At 42.1% G+C, this 20,267-nt stretch overlaps 1 protein-coding gene across 4 annotated transcripts in view; it reads right to left on the reverse strand.

Annotated features, from left to right (window-relative positions):
• TLE1 (TLE family member 1, transcriptional corepressor) overlaps window positions 1-20,267 on the reverse strand; it is a 91,650-nt gene that overhangs the window by 26,426 nt on the left and 44,957 nt on the right. For all 4 annotated transcript variants that reach the window (XM_047102617.1, XM_047102605.1, XM_047102626.1 and 1 more), the window contains 5 exons: window positions 19,873-20,077; window positions 19,123-19,139; window positions 5,605-5,721; window positions 1,990-2,043; window positions 1,341-1,493 (listed from right to left, as the gene is read on the reverse strand). In XM_047102617.1, coding sequence (XP_046958573.1) covers window positions 1,341-1,493; window positions 1,990-2,043; window positions 5,605-5,721; window positions 19,123-19,139; window positions 19,873-20,077 — 546 coding nt within the window. The remainder of the gene's footprint in view (window positions 1-1,340; window positions 1,494-1,989; window positions 2,044-5,604; window positions 5,722-19,122; window positions 19,140-19,872; window positions 20,078-20,267) is intronic.

The raw sequence follows: 20,267 nt of genomic DNA on the forward strand, positions 1-20,267 counted from the left end.
CTGGTATCATTAAACAAATTAAATGAGTATTATTTTTAATCCAAGCCATATTACACAATTTATCACAACAGCAGCTGGGACACTGGGCACCTTCTAGCTACTCCCTCAGCCAATTTTCATAAATCCACACAATGTTGACAGCATTAACTTGTGAGCGAGAAATGTTGACCTTTCCTCTTCCTGCCAGAATTAAAACTCTAGCTAGAGACACAGAACATGATCACACTTCTTCCTCCGCAGATTTTATTTTAAAAAGTATTTTTCCATCAGGCGTGTGGACTTTGGAACTGGGCCAAGTTAGAATGATGACCACCCAGAGAAAAATTCCCAGTCACTCAGAAACAAATGGCCCGGTCACCAAGAATGTCAGAGGGAGGATCTCTATTTTCTAATCTTGCCTTTTAGTAGCAGTGGAATTGAGATGAATGGTGAGAGGCAGCAGGGCCACTGATCTGATGAGAAGCAAACCGGCATCTCAAAGGCAAAAGCCCGAGAAGGAGTCTTATCAGTTTGAGAGATGTGTGTGGAGTTTCACACAGCCACCCGCTTGCCTACATAACCGGTGTGGACCCGCGAGCACAGAGGCCTTCAGGAGTCAGTAACGGGGTTACAGGGCATCATCCTTGTCATCTCAACCTTTCATTCTTTAAATCCAGGCCTGAGAAGTGCTGTGGGGTAGCAAAGAGCATGCACGGGCTAGGGAGAGACCCCAGCCCCCTCTGGCCATGGATCTGATGGGCTGTGTAAACTTGGCAAGCTCCTCAGGCTTTCCTCCCCTTCAGTGAAATGGAATAATGCCTAGGAAGACTGTGTAGGAATCAAACACAGGGTTGTTATGGCTCGGTTTTTGTGAGTTATGAGATGACACACTCCCCAGTATTTGCTGAACGGTTGAAAGCATGAACAGGCTCCAAGGCTCTGCCCTCCCCATGCCAGTTCCAGGCTTCCCCTGGGCCCCGGGGCCATTTGAGTACATCCCCACTCTGACCCCAACCCAATTCCAACATGCCCTGACACAATGGGTCAGTTTAATACAAGGCAAAATGGACAGCTTAAGAAAATGAGGATTTCCCAGGACCTACGAGGTTGCCCAGTAAAAGGGTAATGGACGTGGAAGCTCTCTAATCACGGCCCAAAAGAGCCTACTGAGAGGGAGAAAGGAAAACACTGTGTGGGACAAAGAGTACGAGGAGCAGACTCACTTTAAACACTTAAAAACAGAACTTTCACTCAGTAAAAAAAAAAAAAAAAATCCCCATGTTTCAAATACTTGAGGGTCCTCTGAACCACAAAGGATAAGTAAACTGCTAAATGGGCAAGTGATGGCTCTTATGACCTACCAAGCTCATTTCTTTGGATTTCAAAGAAGTGGAGCTTCCCGAGGAGGCTGTGGATGCTGGGCTGCTAGAAGCATCTTTCTTCAGCAGACGGTTTTTGTCGATCCCGTTTTCCCTGGGTGAATGGGCAGGGCTTGCTCGCGGAGAAGAAGGGTCCTCAACAAGCATAAGTAAAGTTTTCATGATTTCATTTACAATGGACGGACCTTGCGCTTTACAGACTCTATTTCCACACCAATTCTCTAAATTAAAGGAGGGCGCTCTAAGTCCTTTAGATCTGGGGGACTTGGGAGTGTGCAATGTTGTTATCATTACCAGGATGGTATTTGCAAACACACCCATGAAGACAGCACAGAGGAAAACACATCTAGGAACTATCATATCCTCCCCTCATGCTCATACTTTGCCCAGAGGGCACTGGAAAGAAAGGAGCACTAGATATCCAGCATACAAATCCAAAATGATAGGGAAAACAGATTTTTCTTTTTAAAGGAAACAAAAGTTCTCATCAGGTAGACCACTATCGTTCCACCCGTGAAGAGCCACTAAGTTTTTAACGTGTAAAGTTGTAAGAAACCAAACACCATGGCTCCACCGTTCTGTTTTCTCAAAAGTCACTCTGAACATAAACTTTGAGAAAATGATTGGTTACCTCGTTAGACACATCCACAACTAAGTTGTCATCGCTTTTGTCACCATCGCTGTCCTGGAAAAAGACATTTTAATGCCATTTATTAAAGGGTTGGAGGCCCAGTTAAATTTCAAGAGTTCTTAGTAGCAGACAGACTAAAAAATGGCCTAGGACAAGCCTACAGGTTCCATTCCAGATTGTCAGCCCCTTGTCATTAACACCACCTCCCTCCTACTTATCTGACCTGGGGCTACGCAAAGCTCCAGGGAGGAACCGTTGCAGTAGCATACCTGCTACATATACTGGTGAGCGCAAGTTGCAAACACTGGGTACCTAGTAAGAGCTCAATAAATGCTTGTAACAGCTGAATCTCTTTTATAATCTGAAATCCGCCATGTCTTTATAAGAGGACTCTTTCCCACTGGATGTTAAGAATAGAATTTCATGTCATTGCTTTGTGTGTATCATTCTTGAAGACAGCCAACAAATCTCGTGTTCATAGACAATTTGTAATTACAAAGACAAACTTAAACCATGTTCCCATTGGGTTACTAATTACTGAGAAAAAAACCAGCAAAAAACTAAAAACAACAAAGCTATCTACTCGACTGGAATAACGTTAGGACATGTTCAGAATAAACCTTGTTGGCAATCAGTTTGGAATATTTTTGGAGAGATGGAAGGAACACAGGACGGCAAAATCTGGAGGGCACTAGCGTCCTGCCCTTGGGCTTTTATTTTCTCTTCATAAAGCCATAAAATTTGCTAATCAAGGAAACTGCAAGGTTGCACTAAGTTTGAAAAAGCTTCAGAAAGGCTATTCAATTTATGTTATCATTCCTACATCAAGTTTAGGGCAGACTGAAAAAGTCCACTTTCTTAGCCAAAAGGCTTTGCGTCCTTTAGTACAGAGTAATACAATGGGTACATGAAAGAAGTACGATGTTGCCATGGGTCCCGGTTCTCAAAAAGTAGTAGGTGACGAATTTATGATCTAAACAATCCTTTTACTGATGTCACTGTTAATTACGAATACACAAGTGTCTGACAATTTGTACTAATAAGTACAAGGGCGAATATTAGCCACAATGGCTTTCTAAGGGGCCTCCATGTTCAACTAGAAAGTTATCCTCAACTTTAAATTCATACCTTTTAAATTTTTTTTCTTTCTTTTTTAAATGTTTATTTATTTTTAGAAAGAGAGGGAAGAGAGAGAGCACAAGCTGGGGAGGGGCAGAGAGAGAGAGGGAGACACAGACTCCGAAGCAGGCTCCAGGCTCTGAGCTGTCAGCATAGAGCCCCATACTAGGCTTGAACTCACGAACCGTGAGATCATGACCTGAGCTGAAGTCAGCTGTTTAACCAACTGAGCCACCCAGGAGCCCCTTAAATGTTTTTTTCTAACTCACCTAGAATGTTACATGTGGAAGACCCAATTTACTTTCTTCCAACAGTGTGTTACTAGATTTACTTTAATCATTGTTGTTAAAGCACCATGCAATTCACTGTAACAACATAAAATTATAACCAGTGAGGAAGCCTGGGTAATTCAAAATAACAGCCTATTGAAAGAAATATTTTTATGTAATAAAAGAAAAAAGTTAATACTAAAGAAAATTTGCTTTCTCTCTTAGTAAAAGACTTAAGAAAAGCACAAACGTTTTTCAGGCGTTAAGAACCCAAAGACAGCGGCAGTGAAAAAATAGAAGCCAAAAGGTTTTCCCTTTTAGAAAAACAATTACAAAAATGGTTCACATATTGTACAAACTGGCAAAAAGTAGCAAATAACTCATTTACTACAATGAGCCTGTGAAGTCCTTAAGGAGTCTGTAATTTCAATCAGCTTTGCACTGGACGCTTCCGCTAATGTTAAGCCTTCACAGTACAGTGTGAAGGGCATCAAAGAGCTAAGGTCTGAGGACTTCGCCCCAGACTCTCCAACATCATGTCAACACATCACCCTGAACTACCTATACAACTGGCCATACCTAATATAAGCAGGCTATAAAACAGTAAAGCACAGCTATGGATTCTGTTCTCAATCACTTGCTACTAAATATCTACACAAGCCTCATGCAGAACTCAAAACTGTATTATCGGCAACCTCCAAATTTCTGCATGTCATGTCCTGGGAATGTTACCATAGTGCAAAGTGTGGACCAATACAAGGACCTCTGGCAAAATATCCATTCCTAGACCCTCAGCAGTTTGGGAATCTTAGCCTGGTGAAGACAATGCATTCTGGAGTTAGACTGCCTCCAGGCTCTGCCACTAACTCTGACCTTGGGCAAATCACTTACAAGCTCTGTGCCTCAGTTTCTTCCTCTAAAATGGAAGTCATGGCACTGAACTCACAGAGTTAAGAGCCCAATGAAACAATCCATGTAAAAGCACACAGTACCTGATACTAGCAAGCTGTTGCTCAGGAAATATTACCCACTGTTGGCTCTTGGCTTGAGCCGGCCAGAAGGAGGCCGAGAGGCCTAGCGTGTAAACCCCCATACAACCTGCATGCCAGCCAGAGGCGGACACTTCTTCCACAAGCAACAGGAAGTGGCCTAATACAGCATTCTGGTCTCATGCTGTTCCCAGGAATGTGTCCATCTTGAAATAGACACACTCGGGACACACAGAAAACGCCAAGTCATCTATCAGCTGCAGTTTATGACCCTCGGACCTGAGCCAATCGCCATGTGGCTTGGTTTGCTCTCCTTGTGAATGTGGTTGCAGCTAGATCTGAGTCAAGTGCCGTCCCTCCACAGGCCTGTGTTCTCAGTCTGCAGGGTCTGATTTAGATGCCTTCAGAGTTTTTCCCATTTTCACCAATGGACTTACATCGCTAAACTGCTTGCTGTTCAAGAGGATGAACTATACCTCAAGACCTAATATGAGTCTGAATACATCAACAGAACAGCATCCCAAAAGGTATTCTGTAACAGTGAAATTCTTACCCTGATTATTTTAGCAGGACAGGCTACCGAATTTGTAGGGCCGAGGACAGAAAGAAGATGCAGGCCCTTGTTCAAAAATTGAGAATTTTGGGGCGCCTGGGTGGCGCAGTCGGTTAAGCGTCCGACTTCAGCCAGGTCACAATCTCGCCGTCCGTGAGTTCGAGCCCCGCGTCAGGCTCTGGGCTGATGGCTCAGAGCCTGGAGCCTGTTTCCGATTCTGTGTCTCCCTCTCTCTCTGCCCCTCCCCCGTTCATGCTCTGTCTCTCTCTGTCCCAAAAATAAATAAAAAACGTTGAAAAAAAAAAATTAAAAAAAAAAAAAAATAAATAAAAAAAATTGAGAATTTGAAGATGATGAGAGCAGAGCATTAAACCAAGGGCAAGGTCCCTTTAAGAGCAGGGCCCTATGCAAATGCGAAGGCTTCAAGTCCACAAAGGTAGTCCTGCATGCTTAAATCCCCTCTTAGGAGGAACTTAGGCAGAAAGCCTAAAATGTAATAGTGAGCCTGGCAGAGCATAATTTACAGCTCTAGAGGGAAACAGTACCTTATAACGTAAGAATCTATTCTCTTTATAGTATTAGAAATTTAAAGGATGTGAAATTATCACTAAAATCTTAGAGTACGCTTGTATGTTCACTTAGAAGTAAGCAAACAAATACTGTTTCAAGTCCTTTATTTACTTACATAGTGGCTGGAGTCCTTATCATCCACCTTTCTTTTTTTGATGTCATTGGAAAATTCAGGCCCATTTCTGCGTTTATCTGTGCCCCTTAGACTGTCTGGGACCAAGAGGGAATTACTCTGCAAGACAAAAAAAAAAAAAAAAAAAAAAAAAATCAAGGATTCCTTCCCAGGTCTTTTTGTACACATGAAAACCCAACCTGGATGTGACAGCTATATTAGAAAGGTGATACCTATACAGCCTTTCATTCCATTTAATTCATCTTGGCTGAAGACTTTGATGGCAAACATTTATGGAGGTTCAAGCACTTAAAAGAGAGACCCTGACTATGCAATCAAACCATCTGAAGCCTGGTGGATCCTTCAGGCCCTACTCACTTAAAATGTTCTTCCGTTCTTTTTACTGTTAGAGAAATGGGAGCTTGCTGTTTACATGAGGATGTGTTTTTTATTCTTTCCCACTGCGACTTCCTGGTCAGGAATATAAATGGCCTATGAGCAGAACCCGATATTATTCTATTAGACGTATTCTGTGACTGTAACAGTCAATGTGTGCCCCTCAAAAAACACACACCGAGAGAGCAGGTGAGATTAACAGCGTGGCTTCCTAAAAGGCAAATCACATTTTCCACAGCAACAATGAAGGAACTCTTTTGAATTCTTTTAATTTAGTGTTGAAAATAAGATTTGGTGTTCCTTGGCAATAGCACTGAAATTTAAGACCCAAAGCGGGCATTTCAGCCAGTGAATCTTCAACAGCTAGGCCAGCACCCCACACAAAAGCAGGAGCAAGGACTAATCTTTTCTACCAACCACACAGGAGACTTTCATTCGCAAGTGCCAAGTAGGAACTGTTGACCCAAAGAAAACAAGCATTTTAGGTATTTGGGGGTCACATGACACGATCTGCCATCCCTTCAATTCCCATCTCCCCTCAGGCTAAAGCATCAGAACAAGTTACAATGAGTCCTTTTAAGTACAGGATTAGCATATGCAAGGGGGCAATTTGTTCAGTGATGTGTTACTGCCTTGAACAATACTGAAGGAGCTGTGCAAAAATCTCCTTCACAAAGCCCAGATAACCCCAATTTCTGCAAGATGTAGGAGAACTAACAAGAGGATGTCCAGGGCCAACAGACAATTATGTAACCTTTCTCTGCCACAATTTAAAATGGAAGGGGCTGGGGAAAACCTTTAAGTTAGACCACCCCTAATGCAATGGCATGTACCAGAAACAAATTTTTAAAAGCCGGGGTGGGGGATGGGGGGGGGTCTTCGCTCCTAACCAGTCCAAGATGATAGCCAGGTGGCCGGCTCTCAAAGCCTCCTCGTGAAAACTGTGGACTTCACCATGGGAGCATTCCCAGCTCAACCACACACAGGAGGAAATCAAAACTGGGGACCAGGAGGCAATCTGAAGCCTCTTTGCCCACTGCAGGGGCTGACACCGAAGTGAGCTGAGCTTTGATTCATGACCATTCAAGCTATACAAATGCAGGATGCTTTCATAAAAGCAGAGGGAGGGACCCATGCAATTCAATACAGAGTAGCTCCGAGTACAGTCTTTAGCACGGTGTGTGGGGCTGAAAGGTGAGCTGGCTGGATCCCTAAACTAATTACCTTAGTAAATGTCTGCTAAAAACTAACCCTTCCGACCCAGACTCACCGCCACCCCCCCCCCCCGGCGCCCCCAATAGGACACAGGAGACTTAAGAAAACTCCTGAAAGTGTTAATGCGTATTCCTAAAAGCTGAGCCATGGAGGGGAGGAGCAGCTTGTGCTCAGGTGTAAACAGCGTCCAATAAATGCACCTGCCTGTGTTTTCGATGTTATCAGCTCTGAAGTCTCCTTGTCCAGACACTGACCAGGTAGATGCATTAAGGGCAATGCCACAGCGCACTCAACTTTACAGCTGCCCCAGTGCCCTGAAGAATGCAGCATAGGCTTGGTGTCCACATGCAATTTTAAAGTTAAGTCTCTCCATAGCCTTCCTGCTATAACCAGCACTGGACATCCAAACCGCTCAGCCATTCATAGACAGTTTTTTAAGGATCCTATTATTTTTTTTAATGATGTCAAGTGGTATTGTAAACATAAAAGTAAACTACACTTCTGTTAGCAACAATGCAATTTGTCAGAAACAGTGACATTTCTATAGCCGGACCCATAAGCCTGTCAAGCTTTGACACCTCTGCTTCTACACGTTAGAAGTTACTCCTGTAATTCCCGCATGAAGGGCTTCAATGAGGTCTATAATCTGAATAGGTTTTGAAAAGCTCTGGAAGTTCCTCTAAATTTGGACACAGCTAGTAATTAGCACCCCTACTTATGTGAAAATTGGCTCCATTCAAAATGGCAGACTCAGACAAGTTACGAAACACAATGTCTCATGGTAACTTTGATGCCATAAAATGGATTCAAAACAAGGCCCCAAAGACTGTGGGTGGAAAGGCCTGGGAGAGCCACAGTCAGGAGCCAGGGGGTAGCTGGTTCATGCCGCAGCCCCACCAAAAACAGACCACTTCCTTTTACCCTTGTTCCCATGAACCCAGTCTCCTTTGTGTAACCGTCCCCGACATCTTCCAGCTCTGACACTGCTTTCATTGTTTTTCCTGATTTAAGCAAACAGTTCCAGCCTAATGAACTTCACTGTCGGCAACAACAGCTGTTTTGGTTAAACTACTGCCTAGGTGACCCTAATCTTCATGGACCCCTTGTGCACTCCCCAGAAACCCAAAAGTGACTTCACAGGTATTAGTGGCTGTCTCGTGATACCATAAGCTCCCCCTACCCCCCAGAGCTCTGTGCTTTCCTCACACACCAGCTTCTGTTCCTCACAGCTCAAGGGTGAGTAATAGTCATTAGGAGCCATTTTATACACACTGTAAGAATAAAAAGATTATTCCTGGGTAGTGACTGAGTATCATTTGGATTTTTCAAAATTTAGAGTTCTATCTTGATTTGTTAGATCTGGACTTGGATAATATAGTATCACATTCAACATTAACCTTTAACATTTAATCAACATTGAAAAAGGCAAAAGGATGAAACTTAAGGCTGCTTCACTGTTTTTTTAGACTTGTACATTGGAAATACAGATGGTAATTAGATCAAACCTTTGAAGAGGCCAAAGCAACCTTAAACAGACTTACTATTCATCCTCTTCATCCCCCTCCTTTTATCTGGAGGCTGACCAGAGAGGGGAGGCAATTTATCTAAAGTCACAAAGCTCTTCCTATTCAGTGTCTCCACTCCCAGAGGAGTGATTCTTATATGTAACTTATGTACATTGAATACTTTCCCCCACATACTTATCACTTAAAAGTCACACTGGCTCTGTTAACCATTAACATTTAACCATTTAACATTTTTTTTTTTAACGTTTATTTATTTTTGAGAGACAGAGAGAGATAGGGTGCAAGCAAAGGAGGATCAGAGAGAGAGGAGGAGACAGAATCTGAGGCATGCTCCAGGCTCTGAGCTGTCAGCACAGAGCCCAAAGTGGGGGTCGAACCCATGAACCTTCAGATCATGACCGGAGCCAAAGTCGTTGCTGAACTGACTAAGCCACCCAGGCGCCCCTACCCATTTAACATTCTAATATGACAGAACAATACCTAATGCAAGCTGCATGCTTTCTCTGACAACCCCCCCCCCCCCACACACACTCAGATTCCTTAACAGTCTCTGTCTCTGTCTCTCTCTCTCTCTCACACACATACACACACACACACACACTTGGTTTTATGCCACCATACAAAAACTGTGAACATATTTTTAAAAATTACATTCTATATTAAAATGACCCCAAGACAGTCCCAAATTCCTGCCTTTCCACTCCCGAATCCTGCCATTTGCAACCCAAGATGCAAACTAAAACAGGCGTCAGCAGAGGGCAACTCAAAGTAGTCCAGGGACCCACAGCATCACTTCACGCGATGTCAACCACGGCCACTAGCCGCTGTGCAGACTTAGTTGCCACCAGACTTCTCCCAGCGTTCATATTTTGAAAGGCTTTAATCTATTAAACAGCATTCATCAAGTAAAGTTCATTTTCAAACATTTAATCTGCCAAATAAATATTTAATTGTGAATCAGAGTTTTTTCAATCCGCATGAGGACTAGGGTTATCACACGGACTGATATACTCTAATTCTAGCCAAGAAACTCAATGTTTTATTTCACCTTGCAGCTGGTAAAATTTAAATATCTGCCAGAAATTTTCAAAAACGATAATTACTGGGCAAATTTCTATTACAAATGTCCTGAGGTCTGGGATTTTTGAGACTGCATGTAAGTTTCCCTTCGTTTTTAAAATTCTGTTTTAACTAAACAAAATCATCTTATTTACTCTGTATCTTCCACAAGAGCTCGAAATTGGGAGATTTACACAGCCACAGGGGAGATTACAAATCTGAGCAAATCAAGGTCGAAAAACACATTATGACTTCAAAACAAACTGAAATTCTAAAACCATGGGGTGCCTGGGTGGCTCAGCTAGTTATGTGTCGGACTTTTTGTTTGTTTGTTTATTTTGAAAGAGAGAGAGAGAGAGAGAACTAGCATGTGGGGGGAGGGGCAGAGAGAGAGAGAGAGAGAGAGAGAGAGAGAGAGAGAATGAGAATCCCAAGCAGACTCCAAGCTGTCAGCCCGGAGCCCGATGCAATGCAGGACTCAAACTCACAAACTGTGAGATCTGACCTGAGCTGGACACTTAACCAACTGACACACCCAGGCACCCTGGTTAAGTGTCTGACTCTTGATTTCAGCTCAGGTAGAGATCTCAAGGTTTGTGAGATCGAGCCCCGCATCGGGCTCCCATGTGAGCGCGGAGCCTGCTCAGGATTCTCCCTCTTTCTGCCCCTCTCCCCAGTCTCTCAAAATGGATAAATAAACTTTAAAAAACCATTAAAAATGAAAAAAAATTCTAAAACCGCAATGATTTTCTGTACATGTGGCACACACTTATGAGAAGAGAGCCAAGGAAAACAGTAAAGGGAGAGGTACATCTGACAGGTCTCTAGAGAAAAAAAAAGATCCCCCTCCAATGCTGACCACCAGTCAGAAGAAAGAGGGTCCACAAGACCTGTCAGCCCCATGGCATACGGTTCTCTCCATCTGTAGGTAGAAAACTATACATGAAATAAATAGATGAGGTGCAGGGACAAAGAAAACATGTTCCCCAAGGGAACTCTCCCTCTTAAAAAATCTGGAGAACATAAAATCTCAGTGTGCACCTTCCCTGACAACAGGCGAGTTGTTCACTACAATTAATATACACTCCCTGAGGGTCGTTTCTCCTCCCATTCAGTGATGTGATGGTTAAGAACAGTTATAAGAGTAAAAGAGCTACTCAGAGAAGAAAAGAAAAAAAGTGGCAGATCTATTACAAGGGGTATACACTACCTTGAGCTACTGGATCCTGATCCCGTTATCCCAACTGGGTGAAACATGTTTTCTAAAAACACATACCAGGACTATTCCCTGCTGTAGTTCTCCGGGTGCAAGTTGGCACCTAGAGAGTTGGCAGAGTGTTTGAACCTCATGGGTAGAAGTGGACAATGTATTATTCTCGTAAATCAAAAATAAACATCCACATGCAATTATTAAACCATACCTTCATTCAAGAACTTTTGATGTTAAGCATTAAGAGCCTGCTGACCTGGAGACTGTTCATTCAGTTGAATCAAACAAGTACATCAAGTTTTGGACTTTGTACGACCTTTATTCTCACCACCCTGGACAATGACGTTTCTATTTCATGCTCTAAATATCTACTCAAAAATGAGACAGAGAGACCCAGATCCTTCAATACAGATGAAAACCAGTCTTTATACCCTTTGTTCCAAAACTTGCACTTTTCTTTAGCAATTTAACAGTAATGGCTGTTCATGTCGGTGGAGATATTCTGGAAGGTAAACTCCAGAAAATATGAAAGAAAGCGAGTTTAATGGAATGTTACACTGTCAGTGTTACCAGAACACTTGTTACAGAGCCTTCATGTATCCTTCATCGATTCTGAGACCTCAAAGCAACTCTTCTGCCAACCGTGTCTAAACCTTGAAGCCACCAGCAGCAAATCTGAAAGGAAAACTCACTCGTGGAGAAAGCAAAAGCTAGACAGCTTTCCCTAATGTGAAAATAATGCACATTATTCAAATGGATTTCTTGAGCTGCCATGCTGATTCCCCTTGGGAACTTTCTCCTCCCCGCAGGAAAAGTGTTTGTGTCAGAGGTACAGATTGGAAACTCATGACACCTCATTTATCCTCAGTTACACTAAGGCAGTGGGAACCTAATTTGCTAGCACACTCTACACTGACAATTAACTTCTCGGTGAACATTAAAACAATTAGGTAGTGACGCACCCCCATCACATCTGTGTGCCTTCTCCAGCTACACCTGGTGCCAATTAAGCCATCACCCTGCCGCCGTACTTTTTGCGGCAGTCCAACGGGTCATTCACAGATTGTGCCTGACATTTCAACAAATGCATTTTTAACCCCTAAAACTAACAGGATCCCCGCTTGTCAATGGCGAGAAGTGTAAGAGAGTGAAGATGTGTGGAAATGTGTCCACTTGGCACCCTCATTGCGCCCTAGGAGCGCTGGAGGGTCTGAAGGGTATGCGTCCATTTTTCATAGGGTTTGAATGCAAAATGTGGGAAAGAAGCCACGTGTTCTCGCACCTCGATCTAGGAACTCAGCGCTGTCGGAGGCAGATGAGCGCTTCAGTCAGGAGAACTCTCAGAAAGGATGGTGGCCAGGTAGAAGACCTACAGACCCAGTAAATACGTGGTCTGGAGGAGGCACTATATAGTCACCCTTGGCCTCTCTTGCTAAGTCCCCGGGTTGCCCTTCCACTACCGCGTTCTCCAGGTAAAGCAAAATAAAACACACCACGCGTACACGACAAATACGATTATTTCAAAGTAACTTTTAAATGCCCTCATGACAACTTCATTCCCCCTGATCAGGACCCTGGTGACAGCAAAAATCAAATCTATATTTCAAATCATTTTTAAAAACACTTTTTGTACAGCCACTTAGCTCTGCTTCGCTGTTAATGTCCCCCTTCCTTCTCCAGTCTCAGATGAGGTACTTTCTAATACAAGAAATTAGAAAGCACTGGGTCAGGACTTGCCTGTGAGTTACTTGAATATCTGATGGCACTCACATCCACCTCTTCTCATCTGAAAGATGGACACACAGTTTGTTGCTTACTACGTTTCAGAAGGAATGGTAAAAATGATCATGGGGCCAAAAGGAAAATAAAATTTTCAAAAACCTACTCGAAATGATGGGCATTAAGTTTCCTACTTGCAGAGCACAAACTGAAGTCTGAAAACAGCTTTGGAGGGAGGAAATATTCTCCATCTGCTTTTTGGTTTTTTAGTAAAGACGCCTGATGGCCGATCTTCACTGTAAGCACAGTGAGATAAAACCTGAACATTTCTCTAGTTACACACAGGCTCTGGTACCCACTCAGTGAGTTACGGCATCCACGGTAGACAGACCCCTCCGCCCAGTACAGGGATGGACCACTCCCCACCACCTAGAAACTGCTGGAGCCTTCCATTCTTCAGGGTTCACCCTTCCCACAGCAGTGATGCAGTGAGCAGTTTTCCCAGAGGATTTTTTAAGCACAGTTTTCAATTTTGCCAAAAAGGAAATCTGCTGAGACAACTGCTTAAGAAAACTTAAGTGTTTTCCACAGTGCCTAAATATTGAAATTTTAGGTGACTCATCTCAGTTTTATCCTTAATTTCCAGGCAATCCCTTGAAATATGCCAGGACACAAATTCATAAACGTTTAGGTGGAAACACCTCCTCCTTTCATGAACTGAATAGCATGAAACTAATCAAGTTCATAATAGACTCAGGTCAGTCTTATCTCGACACTGAGAAACATTAGCAACGGCCCGCATCTTCACAACTGCCTTACATTTTTTAAAGTTTATTTAGGGGCACCTGGGTGGCTCAGTTGGTCAGATGTCCCACTTCAGCTCAGGTCATGATCTCATGGTTGGTGAGTTCGAGCCCCGTGTCGGGCTCTGTGCTGACAGCTCAGAGCCTAGAGCCTGCTTCGCATTCTGTTGTCTCCTTCTCTCTACACCTCCCCAGCTTGCACTCTCTCTTTCTCAAAAAAGAAATAAACATTAGAAAAAAAAATTAAATAAAGTTTATTTGAGAGTCAGCCCACATGTGTGGGGGAGGGGCAGAGGCGGGGACTGGGGGAGGGGAGGAAAGGGAGGAGGGGGGAGAGAGAATCTCAAGCAGGCTCCACCCTGTCAGCACAAAGCCCAATGCAGAGCTTGATCTCTCCTGAGATCATGACCCTGACCCAAGGAAATCAAGAGTTAGCTGCGTAACCGACTGAGCCACCCAGGAGCCCCATGCCTCACACATTTTAAAAAAGGAAAAGAAACCAATAGTCACTACATTGAGCATGACTAATAATGCATTTATTGCTGTCCTGCTACTCTGCAGGTAGGGAGGACAGGGAGAACATTCCTAAAAGCTATGCTATGTCTGATGACTTTGCATTTGTGGTCCCTAAAACCCCTCACCCTGTGAGGCAGACTCCATCACCAATTCACAGATGAGGCTAGGGGAATGTTCAAAAGGATGAAAAACCTTGCCTGTGCAGTGAGAATTCCACTGAGATCTAGTTAAGTGCAACAGCCACAGAAGAAACACAAAGACACCACCTCATAGGAGATAAAGTGATGGCTGTCATCATTATTTTTAAATAAGTTCTAAAGATGAACTTAGTAATTCTAGAAGTCAGTTATGGGAGAGTGACAAAACAGTCCCTTGGGCAAGACATAATCTCAATCTCTACCTCCATTAATTAACTACACGATTAGAGGCACCTAGCCTCCTTGAGCTTGGTGTCTTACCAGTAAGATGATGGTGTTGCACCGTTATGACCTCTAAACAGATCCACAATCCTTACGCTTTTCTGGACCAGGAGCCCCTTTTGAGAATTTGATGAAAGTAGAGCACGAACCCAGAACAATGTGGACACAAGTGGAGAGGGATTCAAGGACCTTCTGAAGCCCATCTGTGTGCCCCACCTAAGTCCACAGACTCTGCTTCTGCTCTGGAGTCTCTCCCAGACACCTATCACCATCGTCTTCTCCCTTCCCCAAATGTTCCAAATAGTGATCACATGTGTGAGGTATCCCAGTGTTTTTCATTCAACAAATATTTGACTGTGACATTAAAAGGCATCACTGCAAAATGGCAGCAGGTACAGGTGACGCATGAACAGTGTGGGGATTTGGGGCGCCCCCATCTCAGTAAAAAATCCATGCCTAACTTTTGACTCCCCCAGAACTTAAGTACTAATAGTCTAATGCTGACTAGAAGTCTTACTGATCACAGTTGATTAACACATACATTGTATATGTGTTACATACTGTATTCTTAAAGGTAAGCCAAAGAGAATGTTAATAATGAGGAAGAAGAAAAATATAAAGTACTATATTGTGTTTATCAACAAAAATCCAGTGTTCAAACCCATGTTGTTAACTGTACATGCAGTGCCTTACACAGCGCCTGGCACATAGTAAGTGCTCAATGAATGTTTGTTAAAAAAAATAAACACATGTTCTGTCATACTTTTTCAAAAGCCATACAACGTTTTGTCAATTCTCTGATTCCAGAGCTTTCAAGCAGACTTATTAAATACTTCCTTCATCCAAAATTGAACACAATTCACCTTTAAATTAATTGAAATATCTCGAGTTTTTATTACTACATAAGAAATAAAGTCCTTTTTGTTAGGTCATATTTCTTTGCTCAACTGTAGCATTCGGAGAAGCAGCCTTATGTTTAAAAAAAAAAAGCAAACAAGTTTTGCAAATTAATAAAAACAGTAGTCAAATCTTAATTTAAAATCAATAGCCAAATAGCAAACCCTCTTAAAAGTTACCACCTTTATCATTCATCCCTGTCAAAAAGAAGAAACTTAAAAAATAGTGTCCATATTTTCACTGTCCTTAGTACCTTCATTTCCTAGGTTTTACATTCAAACAGGCCACAGTAGGGCTCATTTGTTTTCCTACCAACAAAACTTTAAACTAGGGAATGAAATAATTTTGTCACTAACAGTAAACAAACAAACTATCTACAAACCAGTTTTAGACTCACAGATGAAAATCCATACATACTCACATCCCCTCTGGATCTATAAAAGTCCCTGACTTCTGCACTTGACACATATAATTATCGTATTTGTTCAATACAGAAAGAACAGCAGGAAAAAAATAAGACTATATACCAGCGTGGGATGTTTCAGAACTCCTTAGCCTTATTTATGACAGAGGTTCTCAGGTTGGTCCAAGGGCCCCTTGAGGTTCCCAGAGACTGTTACAAATCTCTATGGGGGCAGATTTTCTTCCTTATACTTCAGCCAAAACAATGTCTTGCAAAAGATTGGATGCAGATGTGGACGAGAATATATCTATCCTCTTTTTAGTCAAGCGCTGAAGATATCTGCAATCATGCAAAACAAAGCCATTCTTCCCACTATAATTTTTTGTTTTGGAAAATAGTTTTCACTAATCATGTTATTTACGGTAACCCAAATTAAGTAGCTCTTTACCTGTTAAAGTGATTTTTAATTTTTTTTTTTTAATTTCCAGAAAATTTTCAAAATATATGATCCACATAAACAAAAATTCTCTGGGGTCATCAATAATTTTAATTTAAGATGTAAAGATCCTGAGACCATAAGGTTTGAAAACCAGTGCCCTGTAGCAACTGCCCTCAACCCTTCACTGGTTGGGGGAAAAAAACAAAAAATAAAAAACAAACCACAGCCACCATATGGTGATCAACTGACTTTTTCTGCCAAGTAAAATACTTCATAATTCAAACCACTTTATTAAATAAGTAAGTACTACAATATTTTAGGCAACTAATAGTACACATCATCTCATTATCCATTGCTTTTCATATTCAATTTTACACAAAGTTTAAAGAGCTACTTCATTTTATACAACTGCAGCGAAATCCCACTTATGTGGACAGTGAACAATTTCATTCCTCTCTACAGACTGAATTAAATGTTTAGGTTACAAATTAGTGTCGTTTTCTCATTTTATATCATCATCACCAAGAGATGCTTGTAGGAATTAGGCAGGAAACACAGTACCTATACTTATTCTGAAAATACCCATTAAAATTATCATTAAGAAACTTGTGTAAAATTTGTTGTGAAAGAAATATGCAAACAACACATTAACCATTTATTTTGTGTTATTGCATAGATTGGTTTATGCAATGTATCCACCATATTTTGACTTAACAGTCCAGACTGTGAACTCACCATGAGGACCTAGAAACAATCCACAGCTGTCTGAAATTCAAGAACTGTTTTGTATTTGGAGGGTAGAACTCCTTACCCTTCCTCCACCCACCCTCACTTCCCCAATGAATTAAGTTCTTGCTTACATTTATCAGCCAAAAATATAAATAGGAAGTTATTCGATACACTCAAAAATACACACGCAGCAGTATGGAAAACACCAGTCTTGCAACGGCATCTCAGAGATACATACCATGGTACCCCTTCAACAATTGTCTAGAACTCCTGCTGAAACTTTCTACAGGCTTAAACCTTGTAGTATTTTTGTCACATTTCCTCAGTTGAGAAAAGACCTGTAATATGTGTGCCTACATATCTCTAACTATAGCTGCATTTCCCATGTAGCCTTACATATATAGTAAGTACTCAATAAATATATATTGGTTTTTAGATGAAACAGTCCTGAGAACAGAAAGCTAAATTAGAAATATAGTTCTAAACGTAGCATAAGCTCAATAAATTAAAACCTGCAGCAGACTACAGGACAGGAGCTTTCTCAACGTCTCCTGCCATCTCTGTTCTTTGGTCTAGGATTAGGGTTTTTAATCTGACACTCTACTAAAAGAACATGGTATAAAAAACTATGACAATGACAATCTACAGTGACACTGAACCAGCAACAAACATAAAGGTCACCGGGGCGCCTGGGTGGCGCAGTCGGTTAAGCGTCCGACTTCAGCCAGGTCACGATCTCGCGGTCCGTGAGCCCGAGCCCCGCATCGGGCTCTGGGCTGATGGCTCAGAGCCTGGAGCCTGTTTCCGATTCTGTGTCTCCCTCTCTCTCTGCCCCTCCCCCGTTCATGCTCTGCCTCTCTCTGTCCCAAAAATAAACATAAACGTTGAAAAAAAAAATATATTAAAAATAAATAAATAAATAAAAAATAAAGTTGTTAAAAAAAAAACCATAAAGGTCACCTCCATCAAAGTCAGTTTACTTAGGTTTGTACTTTGGGAGTAGGATATTTTATTCCCTAGCTGTAATTTTTCCTCCCCTCTTTCCTTCCCAACGTTTTCCAGAGAAAACTTATAGTACAAGGATTTTAAAACTAGCTACCCCATCCTTTCACCCTTACCCAATGCCCCCAATGCATCCTGATACATAAAGTACACTGAGATCAGTCTCAAAGAGAATTTTAAAAGTGCCACTATTCTACACAGAAGAGGTAAGGGGAACTTTTCAAACTCAAATGACTTACGTATCTTCCCCCAAACTCATTTAAAAAAAAAAAAAAAGGATCAGAATGATTTAAAAGTTCAGTATCCCAATTTTGCTACCTTATTTAGATTTAACATGGCCAAAATACTGCCGTGTTTGGAAGGAAAAAGGAAAGGGGGCAAAAAACTGTAGGTCATCCCAGCTGAAAGGGGCCAATTTCTCACTCCATTTGCTCCACAACATTTGAGAGATGCATTTTAGGTACAGATCTCCCCACAGCTAACTGGCAAGTGCATGTACAGATTGAACGTGCAGTATGTAAAATGGCCAAGGTTTAGGCTGGTGAAAAAATGGAACCGTAGAAGCCCAGAACCTCCGTCCACTGAATTTCCTTGTTTTTAAGAACTTACTCAGACACACGGTTCTTCAGTTGAAAATAAATTAAAGTTCAAGTTCACCCTCCAAAGACAATTACGGGAGGAAAACCAGATATGGAAACCTAGCAACTAAGATGCATTTGTAGAGGATAATGAATGGTTTAGGTAGAAATAACACATTACTAACCAATTTCACATATGGATTGTGACCTCTTGCCTGTAAAACTGATTTAAGATAAAAATGAATACTCTTTTAAACTAGAGGCAACCTGGACTCGGAATGCAATGATAAACATATTTTTAAAGTGGGTTCGGAGCACCTACAGATCAAAGCATATTTCCAAGTGAGTAATCATAGCAGACAGCTTTGCCTCCAAATCATGTCCCTCTCACCTAACGAAAGTTTTATTTAAAAATAAATAAATAAATAAAAGACAAAAGGCAGGGGGAAATGGGGGATAGTCATATGAAAAAAAAAAGAAAAAGAAAAAAACCAGGTCGCTGAGAGAGACAGGGAGAATATACGTGTCTGTGCCTGTTTCACAAAAGGCAGCTTGGGGTGCATTGGAGGAAGGGAAATGTATTATGTGCAGCAGGCGGTTGAGTACTTACTGTGCCCGGTTCTCTGTCTGCTCCCGAGGTTACCAAGAAACGCACAGACATGCCCGTTCAGACACAGAGGCAAGAACAGAAATAAAAAAAAGGGGGGAATAATTAGAACACAAGCCCCAAACAGTTTTAAAAATGGCTTTTATTTATATAAGTCATTGCACATTCCTAATACAGTGATTTCCTGAAAATTACAGTATTTTGTAAACATAAGATTTACAGTTTAACCATACACAAAGCCTATTTTTTTATTTCTTGACAGAATAAATTACTTTTCTTCAAAAAATTAGTCAAGTGCAATTTTGCCCAATATTTTATGCATACTAGAATTAAAGCCTATGAAACTAAGTAGTAACAGATGCAATTATCAAACCTTTCATTTGAACACATTCACTTTCAAATTTAACTTCTTATTTCGCCCCATTTAACAACATTACTTTCTTTGAAAATTACCCAATTAAGCAGTTAACAGTTTTCCATAATATGGTACAGGCCACTGGCATTAACTAGGCAGTTGCCAAGATGTCAAGATGCCTGCAATCTAAAGAGATCGGGAAATCTACAGATGCCCACGTTAAACCCTGAAAACTTCCAGGGAGGACTGTGTTTCAGTGGCCAAGCTTTGCGACAGTTCCTCTTAGCTCATTGTTTGCTCTCTGCATGGGGTGGGGCTCTCTTTAGCGGTGCACACAACTTTGCAGCACTGTATGAGTGTTAGGACCAAGTCCTAATCTGGCTTGCCCGGCCTCTCACCTCTGTGGTGCTCTGCATCATGGTGCTTCTTGTCATCTTTTATTGCCAAGTGAGACTGCCCACTCAGAGCACTAGACAGTGCCAGGAGGCCAGCACTGCCCCCGAGGGGCGGGATGCCAGGAGGCTGAAGTCCCGAGGGGTGAGGCGTTAGGGGCACTGGGGGTCCATGGCCATGAGAAAGATGCTGAGCTTGCAACTGCTGCTGCTGTTGGTGGCAGTGAGAGAGGAAGGGGGGGGAGGAGGAGGAGGAGGGGAGGAGGTGAGACAAGAAGGGGAGGAGGAAGGGAGGAAGGAGGAGAAGGAAAAGATGGCGGGAAGGGGAAGATGTGAGACAGGAAGGGGAGGAGGAAGGGAAGGAGAAGGAAGAGATGGGAGGAAGAGGAGGAGCGGAGAGA

Source organism: Lynx rufus, unplaced genomic scaffold (assembly GCF_022079265.1).
Source record: "Lynx rufus isolate CCGP_SWC_20201006 ecotype Redwood Valley unplaced genomic scaffold, mLynRuf1.p SCAF_10, whole genome shotgun sequence".
Classification (NCBI taxonomy): Eukaryota; Metazoa; Chordata; class Mammalia; order Carnivora; family Felidae; genus Lynx; species Lynx rufus.